The 25,335-nt window shown below is 41.0% G+C and overlaps 1 protein-coding gene across 1 annotated transcript in view; it reads left to right on the top strand.

The window, feature by feature from the left end:
• The first annotated feature begins 261 nt into the window (after nucleotides 1–261).
• C11H1orf21 (chromosome 11 C1orf21 homolog) overlaps nucleotides 262–25,335 on the top strand; it is a 123,886-nt gene continuing 98,812 nt past the window's right edge. Inside the window, exons 1-2 of the mRNA XM_048357940.1 lie at nucleotides 262–282; nucleotides 9,371–9,587. Coding sequence (XP_048213897.1) covers nucleotides 9,494–9,587 — 94 coding nt within the window. The 5' untranslated portion in view covers nucleotides 262–282; nucleotides 9,371–9,493. The remainder of the gene's footprint in view (nucleotides 283–9,370; nucleotides 9,588–25,335) is intronic.

Raw genomic sequence — 25,335 nt, 5'->3', positions numbered from 1 at the left:
GGCAACGTTCAAGAGGCACCACTGGCCCTTAGTTTGTTCACAGGCAGCCTTTTCCTGTAATGTAGCTCTGCAGAAGACTCTCCCTCACCCCAACAAAGCAAAAAACGCCTCTACTTTCTCTGCTTGTTCAGTCTGCCTGCTCACTTTTGGTGAGCAATTCCTAAAACCCATCAAGCTGCCAAAATTTAACCTCATCTCTCTTTCCATTTCTTCTTTCTAGTCTCTTTTCTTCTGCCCTTCTCACCTCCAAGTCCCTTGCCAACGCATGGAAGAAGAATGATGGTAATGGTAACAGCAGTAGTTACTTCTTACTGCCTTTTATGTGCCAGACACTGTTGTGAATATTTTCTCTATATAATTGCAATTACTTGTCCCCAAATTCCTGAGGCTTTATCCTATTTTATGAACAAGGATTCAAGACACTATGAAGTAAAGAACTTGCCCAGTGCTACAAATCTTTTCCACAAAATCTTCTGTGTAATCTTTGTGTCATTGGAACTTTGATGGTCTGTGTGTATGTACAAGAAGGAAATGGAGAGTTCATCCATGAAGTGGTGTTTTATGTCTGCCTGCTCCAATTTTTTTTTTCCAAAACACATCTTGAACTGTTCTGTAGAGAGTGTGAAGGTTTGAGAAGGAGGATATCAGACAGCTAGGGATATGTCTTTTAGTGAGAAGCTTTCTGCCCTGCAGTATGGGGGTGGCTTATAGAATTACTGGGTTGCCAAAAACTTCTCTCAGACCTGGGGTTGTATGGGCTGAGGGTGGAGCACCAGAGAGCTCTGATGGCAAGACGTCATAGTCTCTTCTGGAGAATTTCATTTATTTTATAAGGAGAAAAAATGGAGGAAGAAAGAAAGATTATTTGGGGAGGGAAGAGGGATGAACATGCATTTAGATTTTTAGGAAACTGATATTCTTTAATTTGGAGGATTTAGATCTTTTCAAAGTGTTACTACATTGCCTTATTAAAAGTAGTGCTAATTCTGACCACATTAAATATATCCATACCTATCAGTAACCAATTAAGTCCCAAAGTAAAATGTAAGCAAATTCTTCTGTTGCTGTTTTCTTTTCCCTTCGGCTTAGATAATTAATAATCTTTGATGTTTACTGGTTATCTTTCCTCTTATCTAACAAAATGACTGGCTTAAGACTGAGGTGGGAGCCCTGTTACAAAGTTCATTAACTTAGGGAATGAATTAAATCAGAAATGTGGCCTTATTAGTCTTGTGTAAAAGTTGGGGCTTTCTAATACCCCACATGCTTTTCAGATGTGTGTATGATTTCTAGCCCCAGAAAAGTAATGCAGAGATTCAGCCACAGTTTTCTATTGTGGTATGTGGTGTTAGGGTGGGTCAGCAACAGAAAGCTGACGTGACAGCTGCCTCACTGTCCTCACCATCATTCTGTGTCTTATTGAGGCTCAGCAAACAGCAGCGCGTTATGCTACATCTCTTGGGGCATGAAATAAAGCCAGGGATGGCACAGTTTAACCAGCCCGAAACACCTTCTGACTCGCAAGAACAACTTGGATCCTTTCTGTCCCTGTAGTGTACCTTATTCGCTGCTACTTTGTTTCACTTTATTATGCTTATGATCTTCTAGCTCTATCTGAATATTAGTTCTTCAAGGTCAGGAGAAATTCCTAATTTTATAATAGATTTCAATACATATATTGCCTAGAATATTCCCTAGCCATTATGAAAGGATTGTAACTTGTTTTCTTCGACCAAAATGAAAGTGTACTTTTTTTAGTAATTCATATTTATCCTACCTTACTGTTCTGGTCACTTCTTGATTTCTGTTCCTATCTTTCCATATTCTTTCTGTCTGTTCTCCATCTATGTGAGTGTGCTAGGGTTAGATTGGCAGGAACACTTGCAGAGTCCGCTGAGAATGCAAAGCAGTGGGCTGATGGGAAACTCCCTCCCTTGGCCTCCCAGATCCACACAGAGGGATGTTGCCTCACATTCTTGAGTATTTTATTTACTTAGATTTCCAATTCAAAGGGGAGGAGGGAAAACCACATGCTACTCTTAAAATTATTAATTTTTTGGACACTGACAAGGAACTCATACTGATTTGTCCTAAATAAAGTGGTGCATTAGCAACATGGCTATCAAGAAATGCTAGTTATGGGTGACTCCCCGTGAAAACACAAGGTATAGAAGGTTCCCCCTGACATACTTTGACAGCTTCCCACAAATAACCCTGGCATTTGTAATCTCCAAAGTGGAAGAAAGAAGAGAACTCAACATCCAAAAATCCTGCCATTGGCCATGGCTTTTGAAGGGCAAATCTGGAAGCTACATCAGTTCCTGGATAGGTCCATGCTGCTATGGGTATGTGGTTTTAATAAGGAACTCTTCTACCCTCTCTGTCAGCAGCACATGAATTAATATTTGCATAGCCAAGTAGCTTGAAGAACAGTTATTCTACAATTTTTTTCTAGCCAGTTCTTTACAAGAAGCAATGTTTAAATTAATGTTATATAAAGAAGAGGAAATAAGAGAGCCTGGCTTTATTGTTTAGCTTATACACAATTGAAATCAACACCCTTGGGCCAAAACATTATTGATAATAATCTTAAGACCCCATAAGGTTTATGGAACATTGGTGGCTTCAAGCTTACAGGTACATCCTTTTGAAAAGAAAGGTATAAATTAATTGAGTCTAAGTGAGACCAGGCTTTTGTACAAGTACTCATTTTATCCTTGGCATCACTTTTTGGATGTATGTATACAGGTAGATCAGAGAATCCAGGAAAGGGGCTCAGTGGCATATAAACCCAGCCTCGGTCCCAGGCAGGCCTGTGACAGCGAAGACCAGTGCTGTATACTCTTTTGCCCCTTCTAGTGCTCTTCCCATTCCCATCTTGCCTCTGGGTCCCTCCCCTCCCCTAGAAACCCAGCAGAAATGTGTCCTACCAAATAACACTCATTATTAGTGTATGGCCAAGAGACATCTCTATCCAATTATTGTGTGCACAGGTGTGAGTTTTCCTATAAAGGCAGAAGCCAAAATTCATGTATCTTTGGAATTAATCACATATTGTCATGTGTTGTGTCACCAAATGAGTGTGAGAGGCAAAGAACTCATCGAGTGTTAAACCAGCAAGCGCAGGCTAGCAGGAAGGTTTGGCTTTTCCACATTATCTCCGTGTCAAATGTGACAGCTCTTCATGTATTATTTTTAACATTCACAATGAAATGTGAAATGGTGTTAACAGTAGACCAAGGATACCAAAGCTTCAGGATTAGAAATCACTTTAAAGCTCCCTTTATTCTTTCCCCCCAGTGGGCTTCTGCATTAACACTCATTACAGCAAAGCTGAGCAGATGGGCAAACAGACTGATTAGTTATTTATATATTTATATATATATGTACATTTTTTTCTTTAAGTAGCTTAGATGTTGGCTCTCTCCTCAATAAAAGAAAGGCAATTTTAGATGTTATCTTGTCTTCATTTCCCTTTTTAAGCAGAAGTACAAAGGGAGATACTTTGCTCCCAATCAGTTAGTAATGGGGCTGCATCCCTTCTTAACTGTAGGCTTCAGAGCTCTATGAGTGTCCATTGCAATGAAAATTTATTTTTTTCTCTAATCCCCAGCTACCCCCAGCCTCAGATATTACATCTATGTTCTTCTGCCTTGGGTTTCTTGATTGAGTTTACATAATCTTAAATGTACTTTTTAGAAGTACTTTTCTTGCCAAGGAAAATTATCAAAAATGTTTTGACTTGATTAATTAGGGGAAAGTGAAATTACTCCTAATATTAGGTAAATAGAAATATTTTCCTGTAGCTTTTTTTTAAGGTCAATTTGTTCTTTGGTATGTTTCTCAAAAAGCAGATTGCTTATTTTAATCCTTCAAAGTTTTTTTTTGTTTGTTTGTTTTTGTTTTTGGCCAGTCCTGGGGCTTGGAATCAGGGCCTGAGCACTGTCCCTGGCTTCTTTTTGCTCAAGGCTAGCACTCTGCCACTTGAGCCACAGCGCCAGTTCTGGCCATTTTCTGTATATGTGGTGCTGGGGAATCGAACCCAGGGCCTCATGTATATGAGGCAGGCACTCTTGCCACTGGGCCATATCCCCAGCCCCCTTCTAAGTTTTATAAAAGTAAGCTTTTGATTAAACTATGCTTCTGGTTCAAAACATTAAGGGAAAGAAGAAAACATAAAAAACATATTAATTGTAACTTTCCCCTCTGTTACCAGGGCTTGAACTCGGTGCCTCACACTCACTTGGCCTGCTGGTGTTCTTGAGCTGCCCCTTCAGCCTGGATTTTGGCTGTTTAATTGGAGCTGGAGCCTTTCAGACTTTTCTCCCTGGGCTAGCTTTGAACTGAGATCCTCCAGGTCTCAGCCTGTTGAATAGTTAAGATTATAGTCATGAACCACCAAATTATGATGGTCAACCATCATAATTTTATAAAAGGTGCATATATCCCATGTCTGTAATATGTGATATATAGTTTTATGAACTTCCCATGCTGAGAAAGAAAGTACAGTTAACACAGTAATTTAACCATGATATCTAAACAGGTGTAGTGTGAGGAGATGAAGAACAAACATAAATGGTTATACACTGGTTAATCCTTTAAAAAAATTCAGTTGGGTTTATAAATTTGTTGATGTATGCTATCAAAAGAAGGGGACATATCCTTAAAGGAAAGGGGGGCATTAAGCTAGGTTAGCTCATAGCCTTATGGTATGGAATTTGTAGAGATACAATTATTTGGGGGAGAGTTTTACACATAGCCACAGACAATTAATGGAGCTCTATATTGTTAGAAGTGCCTGATGCTTCTACCACATAGATTATATAGCTTAAAAAACATCCTCAATGCTGGGAACCAGTGGCTTATACCTGTAATCCTAACTACTCAGGAGGCTGAGATCTGAGGATCATGGTTTGAAGTGGGTCCAGTCAGGAAAGTCCCCCTGAGACGTTTATCTCCAATCCTGGAAGTAGCACTGTGGCTCAAATGGGTAGAACGCTAACCTTGAGCACAAAGAGGCTCAGGGACAATGCCCAGGCCATGAGTTCAAGTGCCAAAACTGACAAAAAGAAAAACAAATTCTCAGTGAAACTTAATTTTGGAAGCTACCATGAAACATCAAAGAGATGCTTCAGAGGCATTCTCACATTGTGATCTGCAACTTCAAGAAAAAGCAGTCTCTTAATATTTGAACAGCAGTCTCTGTGTGCTCTTTTGTAGCATTAGACTTCTCTGAGGGCTGTGGTTTCTGAGAGGTAAATGAATAGAGGGTGTAGGGATTCAGAGAGAAAAAAAATAAACCTTGAGTTTATGGGAATTAAAAGGAACCTGTTCTAGGGCTGGTAATATGGCCTAGTGGTAGAGTGCTTGCCGTGTAAAAGGATCCTGTTACCTTTCTGAAAGTCTCTTTAGTTTGAGATCTCAGTGGAGTTGAGGTTAGGGAAAGACTCTCAAGTAAAAATGAACTGTTGGGGCTGGGGATATAGCCTAGTGGCAAGAGTGCCTGCCTCGGATACACGAGGCCCTAGGTTCGATTCCCCAGCACCACATATACAGAAAACGGCCAGAAGCGGCGCTGTGGATCAAGTGGCAGAGTGCTAGCCTTGAGCGGGAAGAAGCCAGGGACAGTGCTCAGGCCCTGAGTCCAAGGCCCAGGACTGGCCAAAAAAAAAAAAAAAAAAAAAAAAAAAAAAAAATGAACTGTTAGTACACCAGGATAAATTATACAGGACTCTAGGCATTCACATACAGTGAGACCAAAGGAGGACACTCTTAGGGGTGAAACACAAAGGTGCAATGCCTATGTGTCTCTGATCATATAATATTTATCAAAATAAACTACAAGAAATGGAAACGAGGTTTGTCCTTTGTTGTTGTTTTCTATTCTTTTTGTCTTTTTTGCTCATTTATCTGTCTTTGGGAAGGCAAAAGAGGACTCAAAGATGGAGGAACAGAGGGTAAACAAAAGCAATAGTGGTACCCACTAAACATTATGTTGAAAATGAACTATACAACTTGTGGGTAGGGAGGAGAGGGAAAAACTGGGAGAGACTTGAGAGGGAAGGGGTGACACTGTCCAAAAAGAAATGTTTTCTGTATCTGACTTATATAACTGTAACCCCCTCTCTACATCACCTTTATAATAACAACAAAATTATAAGTGTAGCCTTAACATTACATTAGGTTAAAAGGAGATGCAATTCATAGGTGTTTTAAGGGTGAATTTATTAGTTGTGGTCAGGGCTGGAGGCTGACATCTTTCAGTACTCCCATTCACAAAGCTGAGTCAGGTGCCTGTGGGGTGAACGCCCCATTGTTCTATATTTAACCTTCAGCAGTTGGACCACATTGCTTAGAAACTGAACTTTCTAATTAGTTTCCTGAATCTTGATGCTGTATAGAGAGGAAGATTCCATGTCTTCTTTATCATTCCTTACCCAATACCTATCAAACACAAGGCTATAACTTAGTAGTTATGTTTGTTAGTAGTAAACATTTTTTGTTTAAAAGATTAAATGATTGAACAAGTGCTTCTTGGGTAGAGTAAGAGACTATCCAAAAATATGAAACTACAAACAACAAATTAGAATGAAAGGGAGCACAGTGTGAGAACTTCCAACAAGGATGGTTGTAAGCTGTCACTTGAAGTTCAAGATCCTTTGATGATTTGGCAAGTGTTTTTCCTTCTCTCTTCTGTTTTAACATTGTTTATTCCAAACAGACAGGGAGGTGAGGCGAGGTTTCCTCTCTGACTTGGTTCTCTTTCCTGTGCATGTGTGAGATGATTTCCCATACTTCCTTTTGGAAGGTAAGACAAGCCTGTCTGGCAGGGCATGCCTGAGACCCTGGTGTGGTGGTGCTGAAGATGAGGAAGGTGGGGATGCTGTCACAGAAGCCACGGTTCCTAGCAGCCTCCTGTTAGGAGAATTTCTCCTCCTTCTACTTTTAGTCCTTTCTCCTTTCCCTTTTGCCTCAAATTCTAGTGGTCTTTCTTCAGAAACTAAGGAAGGCTGACAGAATGGATTTCTACATTACTAATTTAATATTCTTACAGTATGCACTGATTTGGGTCAGAAAGACTTCCTGTATCTTATCATCATTTATTAAGTTGGGTAAAGGTAGCAAGTAAGTCTTCTCCAGGCCCTTCACAAAGCACCAGCAGTCCAGACCTGTTTCTTGTCCCTACTCTTGATCATCCTAAAATACAGACACCCACAGTGTGATGTCCAGTGCTCGTGCAGGCTGGCCCTCATGTTGCCCTGCTGCAATGATCCTGTCAGACTGGAAATGTCTCCTCAATCTGAAGACTCCACAAAAGAGTACTTTCTCCATTCCTGCCCTCACACAGTCATAATAGAGCCTGCTAGTTTATGTTCCTCATTGTCATGGGTTCCTGTCACAGCACTTATACACTGTATTATGTACCATATGTATTATGTCTGTGTGTGTGTCTGTGTATGCATACCAGTATTGGGACTTGAGCTCAGGGTGCTCTGCCTTTGCTTTTTTCACTCAAGGCTGGTACTCTACCACTTGCCACACCCCCCACTTCTGGCCTTTTGGTGGTTACTTGGAGATAAGAGTCTTATAGACTTTCCTGCACAGGATGGCTTCAAACCTGAATTGTCAGATCTCAGCTTCCTGAGTAGATAGGATTATGGGTATAAGCCACTGGGGCCCAGCCAGTATGTATCTTTTTAAAAAGCAACATTTGGTGCTGGGGATATGGCCTAGTGGCAAGAGTGCTTGCCTCGTATACATGAGGCCCTAGGTTCGATTCCCCAGCACCACATATACAGAAAATGGCCAGAAGTGGCGCTGTGGCTCAAGTGGCAGACTGCTAGCCTTGAGCAAGAAGAAGCCAGGGACAGTGCTCAGGCCCTGATTCCAAGCCCCAGAACTGGCCAAAAAAAAAAAAAAAAAGCAATGTTTCTCCCTAGCAGTCTCCTGAGGTCTGGATATCACTATGAGAAGACCAATAAGTAGAAATGCTGTAGTTTTAAAAGACATTGCCACTAAGTAATATAATTGTGTGTGTGTGTGTGTGTGTGTGTGTGTGAGAGAGAGAGAGAGAGAGAGAGAGAGAGAGAGAGAGAGCAAGCAAGCACCATAGGCCTAATAGGGCTTATTGGGAAAAGTTCTCTTTGGTGGGGTTTTCTTGTTTAGATGATCATATTTCTATGTCTGTAGAGGTCCTGAGTACTGTCAGAAGAAGAGCTTAAGGTCAGAAGTATTGTAAGAAGAGAAAAGAGGCAGCTACATTTGGTAGTACCACCTGTGAGCTTTGAGAAGCACCCATGTTCACAGCAGGGATTTGTGGGGTGTGTCTTACAAGAAGCTTCCTTGGCTCTGAGGTTTTGTGGCAGTAAGGGAGCTGTATTGGGACAATGGAGATGAAGGAGTGAGTGGAAAACGCAGTTCAAAGGAGCTACTTCGAAGACTGGAATAGCACCATCTGCAGAACTGCAGTGGCTGGATAAGGCTAGTGAAAATAAGGAACAAACAAGAGCACATTGGGTTTAGCCCACCCTGAGAATTGGGCAGCCACTTTGAGAGGCAGTGAAGGTAAATTCACTTTAGCCAACTTACGATGACCTCTATGGTCTATCCTTATTCCTTTATGAAAGGGTTGGCTGATACACAAAGGCTAGACCAACTTAGGGTATTGTGCTTGCTAGGCAGATTCTCTACCACGTGATCCATATCTTATCCATTTTTCACATCGAGTCTTAAGCATTTTTCCCAGGTTGCCCTCGGACCATGATCCTCCTGCCTCTACCTCTTGTGTTGCTAGGATGACAGGCAGCAGCCATGGTGTCTGGCCTATATTCCTGAATTTTCTACTGAATCCTGAAAACATTCAACTAGCTACCTAGAAAGTGAGAAAAAACAAGCTTAAGACTTTTGCTCAATCTTCTTCTTTGGTCTTTTAAAACAGTGTTGCCTCGGCTAAATTAAAAATACACAATTCTTTTCACCACCAATCAGCAATACAAAACTAGCCATGTTTTAGTCTGACAAAGAAGATTACCTTCTCTTGGAAGAAAATTTGAAGGACTCCAAAGGGCTAGTCTGTAGGGTAATACTTATGCAAGAAAATAAATATGTATTTCTCGGTAGCTCCTCAAAAATCCCTTCTCCGTCCTGTGTTGGGGGTGAAGGGCATGCCTTCTGATCTTGTTTCTTGAGTGGTAATTGAATAAGAATGGGTAGTGTTGAACTTCCTTCTTCATCCCTGAGTCTCAAATGCAATGTCAGCACTGGCTATGCAGACATCCCAGTGTATGCTGGCCACCAGCACAGAGTGAGCAAGGCAAGACACTGGTGCTGCTAGAGTCTCCCATTCTGATCCAGCTTTCTCTTCTTGCAGGTGTGCACATCTTGACTGACTACAGCAAGCTGGATTTTCTTTGCGTTTAAAGAAAAAAAAATGTCCCCGTGTCTGTAGAGATGATTTGCAGTTCAGCCCGGCTGAAGCTGACCGAATGAGACTATGGGCTGTGCCTCCGCTAAGCATGTTGCTACTGTTCAAAATGAAGAGGAAGCCCAGAAAGGGAAGAATTACCAGAACGGAGATGTGTTTGGAGGTGAGCGCTAGCACTGTGTGCCCTGGACTAGTGAGGTCCAGGCCTTTATCTTTTATGGTAGTGAATTGTAGTGATTGGTGGCTATCCTGATGGGGTATGTGGATTATGAGACCTGATATAATCAGGCAGAGCCTTTTATGTTGGGTAGTCAACATTAGATTTTTTGCAGAAGGGCTGGGGGGAAGCTCATGGGAATGTTCTGTAGCAGTTAGCCTATTAATCAAATGTTAAACACTAATTACAATTTAAATAGGTACATGGGACCATGCCACAAGTGGCCTGGTTGGGAACACTATAAGATTATACAAAAGTAGAATGAAAGGATCTATTCATGAGAGAGTGAGGTCTGTTTTAGGGTGGATAGGTGAATTATGTATTTTCACATTCAAAAACTCAGATGCAGTGACTTTTATAATTGTGACTTACCTTTTCTATGATAATTCTAAATGACTCTAGGCTCTCTAGTATGAAGGTTACAAACCGCCTGTTCATCAGGTCTGTCACGCTTTTCTTCCACACCACCACCAAAGTATTTTTAAATAAAAATCAAGACCAGACAACTGTAGCTCATTCTTGTTATCCTAGCTACTGAGAAGACTAAGACCTGGGAGATTGTGGTTTGAAGCCACACCAGGCAGAAAGTTCTGTGATACTCTTATCTCCAAAATAACCAGCAGAAAGCCAAAGGGGGGTATGTGGCTCAAACAGTAGCTCACCAGACTTGAATGAAAAAAGCTGAGCACAGTGTGAAGTCCTGAGTTCAAGCCCTAGTTCCACAACACACACACATACACGCACGCACACACACACACACACACACACACACACACACACACACACACACACCAAATGGACAGACAGACAAAACTCTAATAACTAAGGCAGTCTTTAAAAATAAGAATGTCTCAATTTAAAAGTTGAGAAAAGAAGTTCTGCCTACCTTGGCCCTACAGTCTTGAGGCAGCAATAAGCCAATAGCTTCTAGGGAACTGTTTGTTGACCTTACTCTGTAGATGCCACTAACCCCAGAGCCCTGTTTAGCATGGCCCACCTGGCCACTTACCAGCCTTTGAGTTTCCTGATCTTGAGTCTTCCCTCGGAAGATCAAGTTCTGCTCTGATGAAGCAGGCATGTGTGAACACAGTTCTGGTTAGTCTAAACAGAGAAGGATTTTGATTTTGATGAATGATTTCAACCATTCTGACTCCTCCTTGACACTAGGTGGCCGTCTCATTAATGAGAGCTGCCTCCTCAGCTTTTACTGACTAAGGAACACCACTGAGATAATGTTCGTCTTGAGTTGTACCTTTCAGTCACTATCAAACAGTTCTATTGCTTGTCCAGTGTCTAGCTTCAGTACTTCATAATGGTTGTTCTAGTCCTTTGGGGAAGACCTGGGAATGCTGAGATCAAGTTTATGTTATGTTAAAATGTGTACCCTAGTTCAGGGAAAGGAAGATTTTTGTTTGTTTTAAAGAGATACTTATGTTTCGGAGAATAAATTGGCCTTTAACAGTAACTACCTATGGAGTTTAGACTTGTGGAGAAAAATAATGGACAGATGAGCATCTTGATGAAACTTGATCTAGAACATTGAAATCGTGGTGTCTGAGAAAAGGGCTAATTGAAACTAGACTCATTACTGTCACCCTCAAACGCTTAACTGTTAAGAGAAAATAACAGATCATCGGAGATTTCTTTAAACTGGTTCTGTGTGATGGTCTGTCATTATCATTTTTACAATAGAGCTGCCATGTATGAACTGTTACCATATGTCAGGGACCGTGAGGCGTTTACATTCATTTTCATGTTGAATTATCACAACAGTCCTGTTAAATATGTGCCATCCCAATTTAGCATCTCTAGAGGCTGCAGCAGCATAGATAGACTATCTGGCACAGGGTTGCCTGGCTACCAGTTAACAGCATCAGCATCTCTCAGATTCTGTCTTTCTCTCTTCATGTCATTTCCTTGTGCCTGGCTGTCTCCCCTGGGTCACTCATCTTTTAATGTGATGTACTGTGTGTAAGGCATTTTACTAAACACCATGGAGATTACAGAAGCAAATAATCCACAAATCTTGCTATCTAGGACTCCAGGAGAGGATAAGGAAGTGATTCAACACAGAACAAGCCAAATACAAGAAAAGGAAAAGAAATCCATTGTGATAAGAATCAGAGGGATAACATGAAGAACTTAGCATAGAGTCAGAGCTGATTTCTTTTTTTTTTTTTCAGAGCTGATTTCTTAAGAGAGTTTACATCAGAACCTGGCCTTCTAGGGCTGGAAGAAGCTAAACTTGTTGGATGAAAGGTACAGGAGGGAGCTAAGGAAGGAAAGACTAGATGTAATGTGAAACTTACCCAAGAATTATGAGTCATTGAGTTTAATCCAGAGAAAGCTAAGTGTCAAGCCATAGAGAACTTTGAATACCAAGTTAGAGTATTTAGAAAGATCATCTTAAGTGCAAGATTGGGTGATATTTCATAGAGCATACTATACTTGCATTCTGCTTAGCAATGAAGTCACCTAGCCATTTTTTGATTTAGTTATAACTTGGAGAGCCAGGATGAGTTTATTGTTCTAATGGACCATGCATATCTTGCAAATGTTAGCATCTGATGACTAGCCTTTTACTAGTTAACTGTGGCTGGTATTACACATCTCACAATGTTCAAGAGTGAGCATTTCTTTCTTGAGCCTGAGTTGGTGAGTCAAATGGGGTGGCACTGCTCCAGTTAAAGCTCAGTTTCCTAGTCTTCAGTCATAAGCCAGTAGGGGACACACTGTCCTTCCACAGAAGAGCAAGAGTGTGAGACACACACACCATGCCTTTGGAGCATGGATTTAGAGCTATCACGCTGTCACTTGCATCTGCATTTCACTAGCCAAAGCAGGTGACATGAAGAAGCTTGAAGTAAAGAAGTAGGAAGTTCATTCTGACAATGATGTATACCCTGAGTTGAGAATTGGGATTAATCAGTTGACTCCAAGACTACCATGTCCTTTTTGTCTGGGTGGTCCCATGTATTCCATACTCTTAAAGTGTAATTAAGGAAAGCCTCTACCAAATTGTTTTCATCCTCCCAACACTCACAGAAGTTGTATTTGCTCCAGCATTCATGATCTTGTTTTCCAGAATTCATGATCTTGTCAGTTCATCTTAGGTAAACATTTGCAGGTTCACAGGATGGTGTTAAGTAAAGGAGGGTGGACAGAATTTATCAATTAAATAGTTAAGTTTTCTAGCTCTGTTAAAGCTCTGGGAATAGGATGGCCAAAATCTATGGTCAAGATAAGTGACAGTACTCTGGATATTTCTGGATTCCAGAATTTAAATATGAAAAGAGAAAGTCCTGTCTGGGACACTATATATATATATATTAGTTTGCAAGAAGTTTACAGAATTCCAAGATGATCACACATTGAGGCCAGTAACTGTAGTTCTGGCTCACTTTAACCATTTGAAATCTTTGTCACTCATTGGTCCAGTGACCTATTATAGAACAATAAATTACCTCAAACTTGATAGCTTACAACAACACTGATTTGTTATTTTTCATGATTATGTGTGATGGCTGGAATCCATGGGATCCCAGCTGTGCAAAACTGCCTATGATATCCACAAGACCTCTTTTCCAGCCAGGTAGCCATAATTTTCACATGGTGTCTGCTATCCATGGGAGGAAGTAGAAACTATCAAGCCTGTTGAGACCTGGGCCAAAAGGTCAAAGGATGTTACTTTTGTTTCCTTGAGTTGATCAAAGAAAGTCACAAAACCAGCCAGGGAGCCAGAGACCTGTCATCTCTGAGTGTGTACTTTGAGAAGAAGGTTCATTGGCAGCTATCTTTGGAGACCTGTACCATACCCATTGGAGAGGCGATTTACAATTCCATGACTGCACATTCTCTTCACAGAACAGAATGGCCCTGTTCACTTTTTAAAAGTTAAATGTTTTTAAAATATTTTGAAAATGTTATTTCAACATATTGGAAATTTGACACAATCTGTGAAGGGCAGCATATTTGGGGATGGCTCTGAATGTGAATACATGCTCATATTTGATTCTTTTCCCAAAGGTGTTAATTTCATAGTGTCTGAAGACATGTTGGGGAGCTTTGATGTTGTTGTCTTGACACAAATGGTAACTTTCATTTTTATGACTCAGCTTGGTCTCCATAATGTTTGGGTTATTTAGAAGACCCAGCACTCCAAATGTGCATGATAGAATTTCTGTAGAAATCCACCATCCAGAATTAAATGTCAAATGGGCATCCAGACTCCTGGATTTCAAAGAAGTTAGGAAATCATCAATGAGGAACTTTATGACAGATATCATTTACCTGTATATTTCCTTTCACTAAATGTTGAAGCACAAAAAGTGTCAGATCAAAATCCACTTTACCTTGTGTGGCCTTTTCAGAAGTCAAATCCTGCTAGAAAGATATATTTCTGTATTGGAATTTCTTTCTCTCAGTGGTCAGGGGAGATATAAATAATAGTGAGGTAGTCATTCAGAGGACAGCTGGGCACATTGCCAAAACAAGCTTGCAAAAAATAAATAACCAGCAAATTCAAGTGATCATCAGCTAGTTAAGCAAGTTGTAAGGAAAGTCAAGTACCTATTGGATTTCTTTCTTCAGTCATTCACATGAAGTGTTGAAGTACAACAGAGTCAGAACCTGAGACCATCATCAGATTTCTAGCCTAGCCCCAAAGTGGGGGAAGAAACAACAACTCTGCATTGACTTTCCCATTGACTCTTTTGTTTCCATTCTCCTAGTGTTGCAGGCTTTAGACTTGAGCTGCTTTGCGCTCTTGCAGTTCTCAGGTCTTCTGAGTCTTACCCTTTGCTAGTATCATAGTTAAGGTTGTTATAACTTGTCTCCTGGAAGATGCCAGGGTCCTCTCAGCTGTCTCCAGTAGCCTTCCTTATGATCCAGTTGTTTCTTTGCTTGTGTTTGCTTTTTAAAAAAATTTTACTTCTTTTATTAATTGAATTTTTGCATCACTGGATTGCTTTTTCTAATGTACTTATCTGTTCATGTTAATTCTTGTGGTACAGAACTTTCCATATGTTTCTAGTTCTGCAACAATACCATTTCAAATCCTTAGTCAACATTCAGGAAATCTGAACATGGCCCATAACCACCTTTGCAGCCTTGTTTCATACTCCCACTCACCCTTATGACTTCATCCTATGTAGGATGTGACCTCATTCCTCATAAGCCCAGTATCACACCATAACATAACCTCTGCTGGATTTGTCCCTGTCTCCTATCTGTGTCTCTTTGCATCCTGCTTGTTTTCTAAATGTAGACAGTGATGTGAGGCCTTTTGTAACACCTGCAGAATACTCACATGCTTGATGTATTTGCTTACTGTCTAATCTCTCTCTTATGAGCTGATTAGCTCTCATAATGAATGGAAGAACATACTGGTCCCCAGAAGGGGCCTCCATCCCTACCCCTTTAGCCTTCTCCCACTTCACTTCTACAGTCATCTCTTCTCTTTCTCACACTCATTCAGGATCATCTCCTAGAAATAAACATCAGCATCTCCAGCTTGTACTTCCTCAGAACAATTCTATTCTTAGTCCATTTCTCCTGTACATTTTTGTAATCAGATTTGCATGGATTAACTCTAGAATTGCAATAAGAATTGCAATCAATCTACAAATTTATTGAGGAGACTTAGCTTACTCTATTCATATATTATAGTGAATTTATTGACATTTGCAGTGTAGTTGAATAAACTTGTGTACTTGTCACATATATGCATGCATGTATGCATACATGGATACATACATACAGGCACAGGTACACACACACACACACACACACACACACACACACACACACACACACAATTCATTGCCCAGTGTCTCATACAGAGAGAATACTTAGGGTATTTTCTTCTTTGCGTGGTGCCTGGGCTGTTTGGGTGGGTGCTGACTTGACAGGAGAGGCAATGGAGGGCTGTGAGCTCTGTCTTAAGCATCTAGAAGCAAGTGGACAATAGGGCCATTTGTCATTTTTGTAGCCTAACTGCAAGAGACGAGAAAGTCAGTTCCCTGACCTGTGGTCAGGGCAGGATTAGGGCTCCGTCCTGTTCCCTTCAGTTGCCCTCTAGTGTCTCCAGGTGCTTTGTATTTCTTTAGCTGCTTGGAGGCCTCAGGAGGAAAAGGAAAATGAACTTGGCCCTGGAAAGGCATTGGAGAAGCTGTGGGATCCCCCCAGCCTTCTGGTATCATATGGTGACAGCAGAGAACTGGAGCCACAGACAAAGCCACTTGGTACTGGGAGAAGCACTACAAAAGTGGTAACCCAATAAGAGTCTTGATAACAAGTCTCTATAGAGTGACATGCTCCTGCAGACGTCACAGATATTCAAAACAATGGCTGCTTCCTAGGATCCTGGCTGGTATGACAGAACTTAGCATAAGCACCCACTTGGTAGTCTCCACCAAGTTGTGCCCACCTAATGTGTCAGCATCATTTAAGCTGTGGCAGTGCCTTGGAGAAACTAACCTACCTCCAGCTTCGGCCTGTGGCTGTTTCTTTTGCCTCAGAATTGTTACACAGAATAAAAAACCAAAACTATTGGATTCATACTTCACAGCTTATAAGGTATGTTCATATATAGTTATTACTTTAACTATATAGGAGAGAACTGAAGTTAGAGAACAAGGGGTGTGGGTAGGTGTGACAATGATCTTGTAACTGAGAAAGTCATTTTTCAGGAATAAGATACCTATCCCCAGCATTAAATCCAAACCAGACTTCACTCTGGGCAACAGTTGGTAACTGATGGCTTGAGCTTAGCCTTGGTTTTGAAGAAGGATTGCCTGGAGACTATTGTAGGAATAAGGTCTATTTTCAGTGGACTTGAAAAACAGCAGCATGCTGCAGAACTGAAATCTAGATAATTGACTTAAAATCCTGGCTGAATATTGCCAGCTTAAGGCTTGGCAAGTTCCTGAAGCATTCTTTTGCCTCAGTTTCCTCCCCTGTTATGGGGAAACTGAGGGTTTACCCTGCTGCCTACATAAGGTAGTTGTTAGGTTTAAGCACAGCCATGTGTGAATCCTTGGTTCTACCTAATAACTCCTGATAAGCACTGAGTGGATATTTATTATTTTTTATTACTGTCATCATTTTGCAGCCTGAAGAAACACTATCCCCAGATACAGAGCCCCAGGCTTGCTAGGCAGGTACTCTATACTTGAGCCATCCTCAAGTATACCTCCCATCCCTTTTAGCTATAGTTCTTTTTTAGGAAGGGTCTGGCATATTTTCCCAGGCTGGCCTGAGATTTTGATCCTCGTATGTGTACCTTGTAAGTTGCTGAGATCACAGGAGTATACCACCACATTGGGCCTGACTTTAATCCTTCAGAGTTAAAGAGTTTATTCAAAACTGTGTAGTTGATCAAAAAATTTTAAGTGTTGCTATTTTCTGAAGGGCTTTTGTTGTGTTTCCAAGGCATTGTGAAATCTCTCCCAGAGGAGAAAGCTCTATCATTCGGCAATAGACTCTGGGCACCAGAGATGTTTGCCCAGATAAACAGATGGGGGCTGATCACTGGCTTTTGCTAGTTCCACTGGATACATAGCACTTCATGTAGTCTATGAAACACTTGCAGAGTATCTTGTGTGCCTCTGGCCCAGTGCTAGGCATCAGGCTGTAAGATGCTGAATGTGATCTTTGTCTTTAAGGAACACATCTCAGCACTGTATCAGATTCCTACTAGGATAATGTAGAAGGGAGTCTCATCCCAGACGTAGAAGATACTAAAAGAGACAATGATTAAGGTCTCTGTTGACTCTAAAAGATGACTAACAGACAAAGGAACTGAGCTGAGGCAGGAATTTTGGACTGAAGGACTGCTAGAACAAAAGCTCAGGAGGCACTTGTAATGTTGAGTGGGGGTGAAGAAGATCTACATGTCATATTACAGAAGAAGTCTTAAATATTTAGAAAATGTATACTAGCCTTTTCCAAAAGATCGTAACAGACTGTACAAAAATTATATTAGGAATCTGGGAGTTGGATGACTATTTGGAAAACAGTAGGCAGATGTGATGCTAGGAGATTTATTCCCTAAGTACCAGCTTCACTTCAGGTTAGATAATTATGAACCCTGAAGTAGTAATTGCAGAATGCAGCCTCACATGTATGCTGAAACTGTTATCATCTGAGCATGACAAAACCAGCCAAGACAGGGTGAGACAGCATGGTATTTGTCCCTTGTAGGACTAAATGACTCCCATTTCTTACTGCACATGGGTGGTGGTGTCCCCACTGTCATGTGTGCTATAGATTATATGTCATGTACATATTCTTCACATGTGGTAACATCAAAAGTACCAAAAGCCTGTCCCCTGGGGAAAGCAGGAGAAGGGTCTACCATGAACTCACCCACCCTTCCCAGGAACATCCTTCATCTGTGAACGATTTTCTGCTTGGTAGTTTGTGATCATAAATTGGTGTCACAGCTTAATTGTGTTGCAGATGACAATGTTCTAAATATCAAGGAAAATGGTGCCATCCAATTCAGAGCTCTCCCTATAATAATCCTCAACCAGGGGTATTGGTTGGTCAATTTCCAAGGTTAGGAAGATTCCACTGGAATGCTGTTTGTACACAAAATGGCCTTATGTATGAAACTGTAACCCCTCTGTACATCACTTTGACAATAAGTAAGTAATTATTCAGAAAAAAAAGGATCTGCCTGCTCATGGGTGGTGGATGCAAAAGAAACAAAACCAGTAGTCGCGTTGTCCTCAGAGAGTTTACCCTGTTGTTTTAAAAGAGGCATAGGAAATAATTGTTCAGCAAGAAATTGAGACATGGAAGCATGGTTGTTGTTCCTTGTCACAAAGTATCCACTGCTGCTGTGGGCCTCTAGTCTGACTGTTTGTGTCCCCTTCCCTAAATTGTGTATGATAAAATCCTAACTTCTAGTGGGGTGATATTTAGGATGTAAAGTCTCTGTGAGGTGAGTAGGTCCTCAGTGGACTCTCATGAATGGGATTGTTTCCAGTGATTGAGGCCTCTAAGCCAGGCATGGTGGCACACACAGATAAGCCCAGAATTTAGGAAACGAATGTAGGGAGATCCTGAGTTCTAAGACCACATAGTGAAACCTTGACTCAAAACAAAACAGAAGTTCTGAGGGCTGCCTTGCCCCTACCACCCAGGGGAGACCCAGCAAGAAGTCCATCTGTAAGAAAGCAAGTCTCAACAGAAACCATACCTGCCAGCCCTTCGATCATGAACTTCTCAGCCTCCAGAGTTGCACAAAATAAATTTGTGTTTGTAAGGTTATGGCATTTTGTTATAGCAGCTGAACTGAGTAAGACACATGGCAGTGGAAAAACCAGTCCTACTTCTGTAGGAATAGGATGGAGAGGGAACCAAGATGAGATAAAAAGACTTTAGGCTTGGAGAAAATGTAGCCACAATTCAGTTAATTACCGTTACTTTATGATCACTGACTGTGAGCTTATTGAAGATAATTGAATAATTTAATTATACATAGTGCCTAATATCTAGACTGACATACAGTTGCTCAATGATTAATGAATAGATAGTGGTAATGATGGCTGTTGTTTACTGGGTGCTGTTTTGTCCAACTGTGGATGAAGCAAAGAGGCTGCAAGAAGCTATGTGATTTGCCTAGCTTTATCCAGGCCTTTTGTTTTGTTTTGTTTTGTTTTTGTTTTGGGTTTTGGGTTTTTGGGTTTTTTTTTTGCCAGTCTTGGGCCTTAAACTCAGGGCCTGGGCACTGTCCCCGAGCTTCTTTTGCTTGAGCCACAGCACCACTTCAAGCATTTTCTGTTTATGTGATACTGAGGAATCGAACTCAGGGTTTCATGCATGCTAGGCAAGCACTCTACCACTAAGCCACATCCCAAGCCCCCACCCAGGCCATGTTTTAAGTCTTGGTTGGGAACTGGGCTGTGATTCCCCAAACCTCAGAGAACAGTGAGCAATGAGTGTTCATGAAAGAGGAGGCAAAGAGGCTGCTCTGTTAGGCACAGTAAGGGACTATGGAAACATACAAAATGTAGTTCCACGGTTCCAGAGGCTTCCAGCCCAATGAAAGGAAAAAACTTCAGGTCACCCTTGTTGGTTCATCAGACATTGATTTATTGAGTCTGTTCTGTGTGAGGTTTTTGTCCCTGCAGCGTTGTGTGAAATAAGAGAAAACTGATAAGTGGGAAGTAACTGATACGATTCTGGATTTTAGCTAATGAGTATTGTCTTAGTTTCATTACAAAACATTAAGTCCCTTAGGCAAAGAAGAAATCAGAAGCTTGATGGATATGGGAGGGGGATTTTTTTTTTTTTTTTGGCCAATCCTGGGCCTTGGACTCAGGGCCTGAGCACTGTCCCTGGCTTCTTCCCGCTCAAGGCTAGCACTCTGCCACTTGAGCCACAGCGCCGCTTCTGGCCGTTTTCTGTATATGTGGTGCTGGGGAATCGAACCTAGGGCCTCGTGTATCCGAGGCAGGCACTCTTGCCACTAGGCTATATCCCCAGCCCTGGGAGGGGGATTTGACAAATTATTATCAGGATGAAATCAAACCATCCTATCCTTTGTGACTTAAGTTCCAATTTTGTAGTTTTTCTAATTTTCTACCATCAGTGAATCTTTGGAGAAGTATCTTCAGCTAAAGAACTCATTGGGCTATGTATTGTAGTATGTATGTAGTATGTAGTAGTTTTACTGAAACAAGCTGAGCAAAACAGACAGCTGTAGACTATTAAGACATTTGCATGGGACCCCCACTTCAGACTACTATTTCCACATAAGTCAGACTAAGTACTCTGTACAATGTATATGAGGTCCTATTTGCTATCACATTTAGTGAAACAGGTGTTTGTTTCTTTCTCAAGTAAAATCAAAACAACACCTCCAGGGTGTATTATGTAATTAAAGGCATCTAGAAACCCACATAAATGGAGCTTTGTATTTGTCAATCTGTGTTTTCCAATTTAGCTCTGAATAGTCACATTCATATGAAAAATGGGTTTAAGAGTAGAATTAAAAATAAGTAAACACATTAGATGATAAAAGACAAAATATAAACTTGACATGAGAAACAGGACTCTAGACAATAACACAGACCAAAGGAGGATATTCTTAGGAGAGGATCACAATGGCTCAATAGCTATGTGCCTATGATTATGTAAAATGATATTTATCAAAATGAACTCCAAGAAATGGAAACAAGACGTTTTAATTTTTTTCTTCTTTGCCGCTGTTTTTTATTTCTGTAACTTTTGTGTGTAATTTTATCTGCTTGGGAGAGAGTAAGAGGAAGCTCAGAAACGATGGGGCAAAGGGTGAACAAATGCAGCAATGATACTCTCTAGACACTATGTTGAAAATCAACTAAAAACTTTTAGGGTAGAAGAGTTGGGAAGGAAAAGGAGGGAAGAGGTGACACTTTCAACCAGTATCTGACTATAATCCTTCTGTACTTCAACTTTACAATAACAATAAAAGAGTAAGAGCCAAAAAAATAAAAAGACATTTGCAGCCAGCCCTTGGCTTTAGGACCTGGCTAGAGACCTGGAGATTAGGAAATATGGAAGTATTTGTGCTTAGTCAAGACAGCTGACTCCTGTGGGCTTTGGTTTCAGTACCTTGGAATGAGGTTGTCCTAGGTGATTGTTGATGGTTATTGTGCAAGAACTCAACTTTACCTGCTCACTAGATAGTAGACATTTCACTCACCTGCATAACTCAGTTTCTTTCCAGTCATGGGAAATAATCTATGTAGTTTCATTTTGAGAATTTTTTTCAGAACCATGATGATGGAGGATACATTCAGCTAGTCACAGCATGTGTGTGTGTGTGTGTGTGTGTGTGTGTGTGTGCGCTTGTGTGTGTGTGTATGATTGCATGCGTTCATACGCCTACATGTGAGCTGGTCCTGAACTCAGGGCCTGGGCACTATCCCTTAGAATTTTTGCTCAAGGCTAGTGTTCTAACACTTGAGCAACAGCTCTACTTCTGCCTTTGTTTTGTTTTTGGTTTATTTGGGGGGGGGTGAGTTTGAGATAATAGTCTTCCAGACTTTTCTGTCCCACCTGGTTTTGAACCACAACCTTCAAATCTCAACTGACTTTATTCGTGACTTTGCAGTCCAAAGTTGATCATGGTGTTGATTGCAGTTTTTCTTTGTAAGAGTATTAGAAATATCACCAATATCTACTGCAGTTTCAGAAGAACATGAGCTAGAATGTAAGAAAGCTTGATGTGTACAGGGTCCTATCCCTGCTACTATGTTAATGACTGGTTTATCTTTTACCCAATGGTGCTTAAATTGGTGCAGCTATTAGTCAGTGCTGGATGCAAGTTGTAACTTTGATTTAAAGTTGCCCAAGAAGGAGGGCTAGGATAGATTAATTCTGTTATTTAAAAGTGATGATGAGCCAGGCACTGTGATCATGCATATAAATCCTAGCTACTCAGGAGACTGAAATCTGGAGATTTTAGATTTGATTTTAGCCTGGGCAGAAAAATCCAGGAGTTACTGCCTCCAACTTATTAGCAAAAAACTGGACTGGAGATGTGGATTCAAGTGGTAGAATGCCAGTTTCAAACAATCAAAGCCAAATGAGCGCGTTAAGGCCCCAAGGCCCTTGAGTCCCAGTCCTAGAATTGGAGACACACACACACACACACACACACACACACACACACACACACACACACACGATGAAATGCACAATAAAAAGCAGAACAAAAAGAACAACTTCCTAGGTTGCAGACTTTCTAAGAACTATTCACACTCAGAGTGAATTTTCTTATTAATTTAATGTCCCTGTATGTGTTGCTTTAGGCATGGTATAAAAGAGTAAGATAGTGTCAAAACTTAAAGAAAGTCCAATTCTAAATGATAATAAAGAGATGCTTGCATGTTGGTATGTGAATACATAAACATTCTATATATAGTAATATATATACATATAAATAAATAATGTTCTAACATATAACTAAAAATATTTTTAATGGTGAATAAAATTTTCTTTAACAATTTTTGAAATCTTGCATAATTAAAGTTTAGACAGAGGGACTGTGGTTGAGGAGTGACTAAGCCTGTGAGAACTCAGTGACAGTAGTCACTTCCTTCTTAGTAATAGTCCATGTTTGAAGTTGTGATGTATATGGATATTCAAGTATTCATTCAAAATCTATTTTCAAAAGCTCATGTATATCACATAAGAATTGAAGGTAGCCAGGCATGGTGCCTTGTACCTGTAATCCCAGCTATTCAGGAGGCTAAGCCTGGAAGATTGTCCTTCCTGGCCTGTTCTCCCTGCCCCCCTGCCCGCCCCCCACCATCCCCCCCCCCCCCCCCCCCCGGTCCCAAGTTCACAAGATCTCATCTCAACAGAAAAAGCTTATTGTATTGGTACCTGCCTGCCATCCCAGACATGAGGGAAGCATAAACAGGAGGATCATAGTCCAGGTCAGCTCAGGCATAAGTCAAGGTACTGTTTGACAAATAATAAGACCAGAAAAGGGCATGGCTTAATTGGTAGGGCACTTGCCTAGCACCTGCAAGGGCCTGAGTTCAAACTCCAATAAACACCTTCTCCCTCTCCAAAAAAAATTAAAAAAAATTGAAGGTAAACTATCAGGGTAAAGTAAAAACAGCACATCTACAAAAGTATAAAAAAGCACACTCTGAAACTAAGAAATTTCAGTTTGAAAATAAAGCTACAGGCACAACTCTCTATTTGTGTTTTGTTTCCATTTTGAAAGCCAAGATTAGATAAATTACATTTGGATTCCCTTTCCAGCTAGATATAGCCATACTTTACTGTCTAAGTGTCGTTGTAGATTTTGTCGACTTTGATCTGTAACCACAGAAGGAATTGTCTAAGTAGGTATGAAGAAACCTGTGTGTGTGTGTGTGTGTATGTGTGTGTGTGTGTGTGTGTGTGTGTGTTTGTATGTGTCTGTGTGTCTGTATGTGTTCTGGTACTGAGGTTTGAACTCAAGGCCTCACGTTCTCACTCAGCTTTTTCTGCTCTTGGCTGGCACTCTATCACCTGAGCCATATCTCCATGTCTGGCTTTTTGTTAGTTAATTGGAGATAAGAGTCTCTCAGATTTATCTCCCCAGGCTAGTTTTGAACCTCAATTCTCAGCCAGCTGAAGAAGCATTTTTCCACAGTGCACCAAGCAACTTGGCATTTGGTGGGTATATTTTAGCTCTGATTTCTCTCTTTCACTTGTGGAAGTCTTATTGAAAAGTGGCAAAGATCTTAAATCCTGACAGTGGCTTTTGTCCTTTGTTCCCTGGCTTCTCTCTTCTGATTAGGTTGTGAAAGTGCCAGTTTTTTGAAATATAGTATGCTTTAAATGATGGCCAAATACTAAAAACCCAAATGACTCATTCAATAAGTGTTTATTGAGCAAATACTTCTAACTGGCTCTTACTTGTCGGTAGGATGTATAATAATCCAGTGACTGTCCCAGTGTGCTTATAGCCTAGGGTTGAGCCAGGCAGTGGTAAGAGAGACAGATGTGTGTGGTCAGGCTGATACCTGGGCAACAAACAGAATGAAAGTGGACTTAAGGTTACAGGCAGGACAGCTAGCTTGGAATCATCAGTCAGAAAATTCTATCTGAACAGTTGATCTTTGTGCAAACACCTGGCAGCAAAGCACTATACAGGAGGATACCTGCCTGGGAACAGCCTGTTTAAGAAAAGGAATAGCAGGTCAGATCTCCATGCGGGAGCTGGCTGTTGGGTTCTGAGGAAGGAAGCCCCAAACTTTTGTGCCTGGGCGGTTAACTCAGAGAGGCAGCTGGCCCTGTAACTCAGGTAAGACCTAGATTCTATCCTAAAGGTAATAGAAGGAGTCAGAAAAGGGTTTTGAGAGGAGGAAGTCTGACATGGGTTTTGCTGCTACCAGGATTTGAATTCAGGGCCTCATACTTCCTTAGTTTGCTTGGCTAGCATTCTGTCATTTAAGCTAGGCCTCTATTGCTGCATTTTTTTTCTGGGTAATTGGAGATGAAGTCTTATGGAATTTTCTGCCCTGGCTGACTTCAGACCTCCATCCTCCAAATCTCAGCCTCTTCAGTAAAGATAACAAGGATGAGCCAATGGAGCCTGGCTGACATTTAAAGGATTACTCTGAATGGGGAGAGATTGCCCAACAGGCACAGTGTCAAAGACAGAAATGAAGAATAGAACCTAGCATTCTACTGAAAAGCAGAGTGGCTACAGTTAAGTTATATCATATATATTTCAAAATAATTAGAAGAGAGCTTTCATGTTCTGACCATAAAGGAATGGTAAGTATTCCTGTGTGTGATAGCTCACTCCTGAAATTCCAGCTACTCAGGAAGTGGAGGTTCTGAGGATCATGGGTCTAGGCAACCCAGGCAAAAAGTTTGCCTGATAACTTTTGGTTTTCCTCACAGTACTCAGGACTTCTAGCTTGCTTACAAGCAAGCGCTCCATCTACCACTTGAGCCATAACCCCAGTCCTTTCGCTTTTAGTTTGTTTTTAGATAGTTTTAGATGTTTTGAGCTCTTGCCCAGCAAGACTCAGAACAAGATCCTTCTGCTCCATCTCCTGAGTGATTGGTGCCATAGGTGTGTGCCTCCATTCACAGCTTGTTTTTTAAGTAAGGTCTTACTCATTTGTCCTGACTGGCCTCAAACAACAATCTTGTCTCACCCTACTGAGCAAGGATTACTGGGATTACA

Source organism: Perognathus longimembris, chromosome 11 (genome assembly GCF_023159225.1).
Source record: "Perognathus longimembris pacificus isolate PPM17 chromosome 11, ASM2315922v1, whole genome shotgun sequence".
Lineage (NCBI taxonomy): Eukaryota > Metazoa > Chordata > Mammalia > Rodentia > Heteromyidae > Perognathus > Perognathus longimembris.
This window is presented reverse-complemented; position numbering and strand designations above follow the sequence as displayed.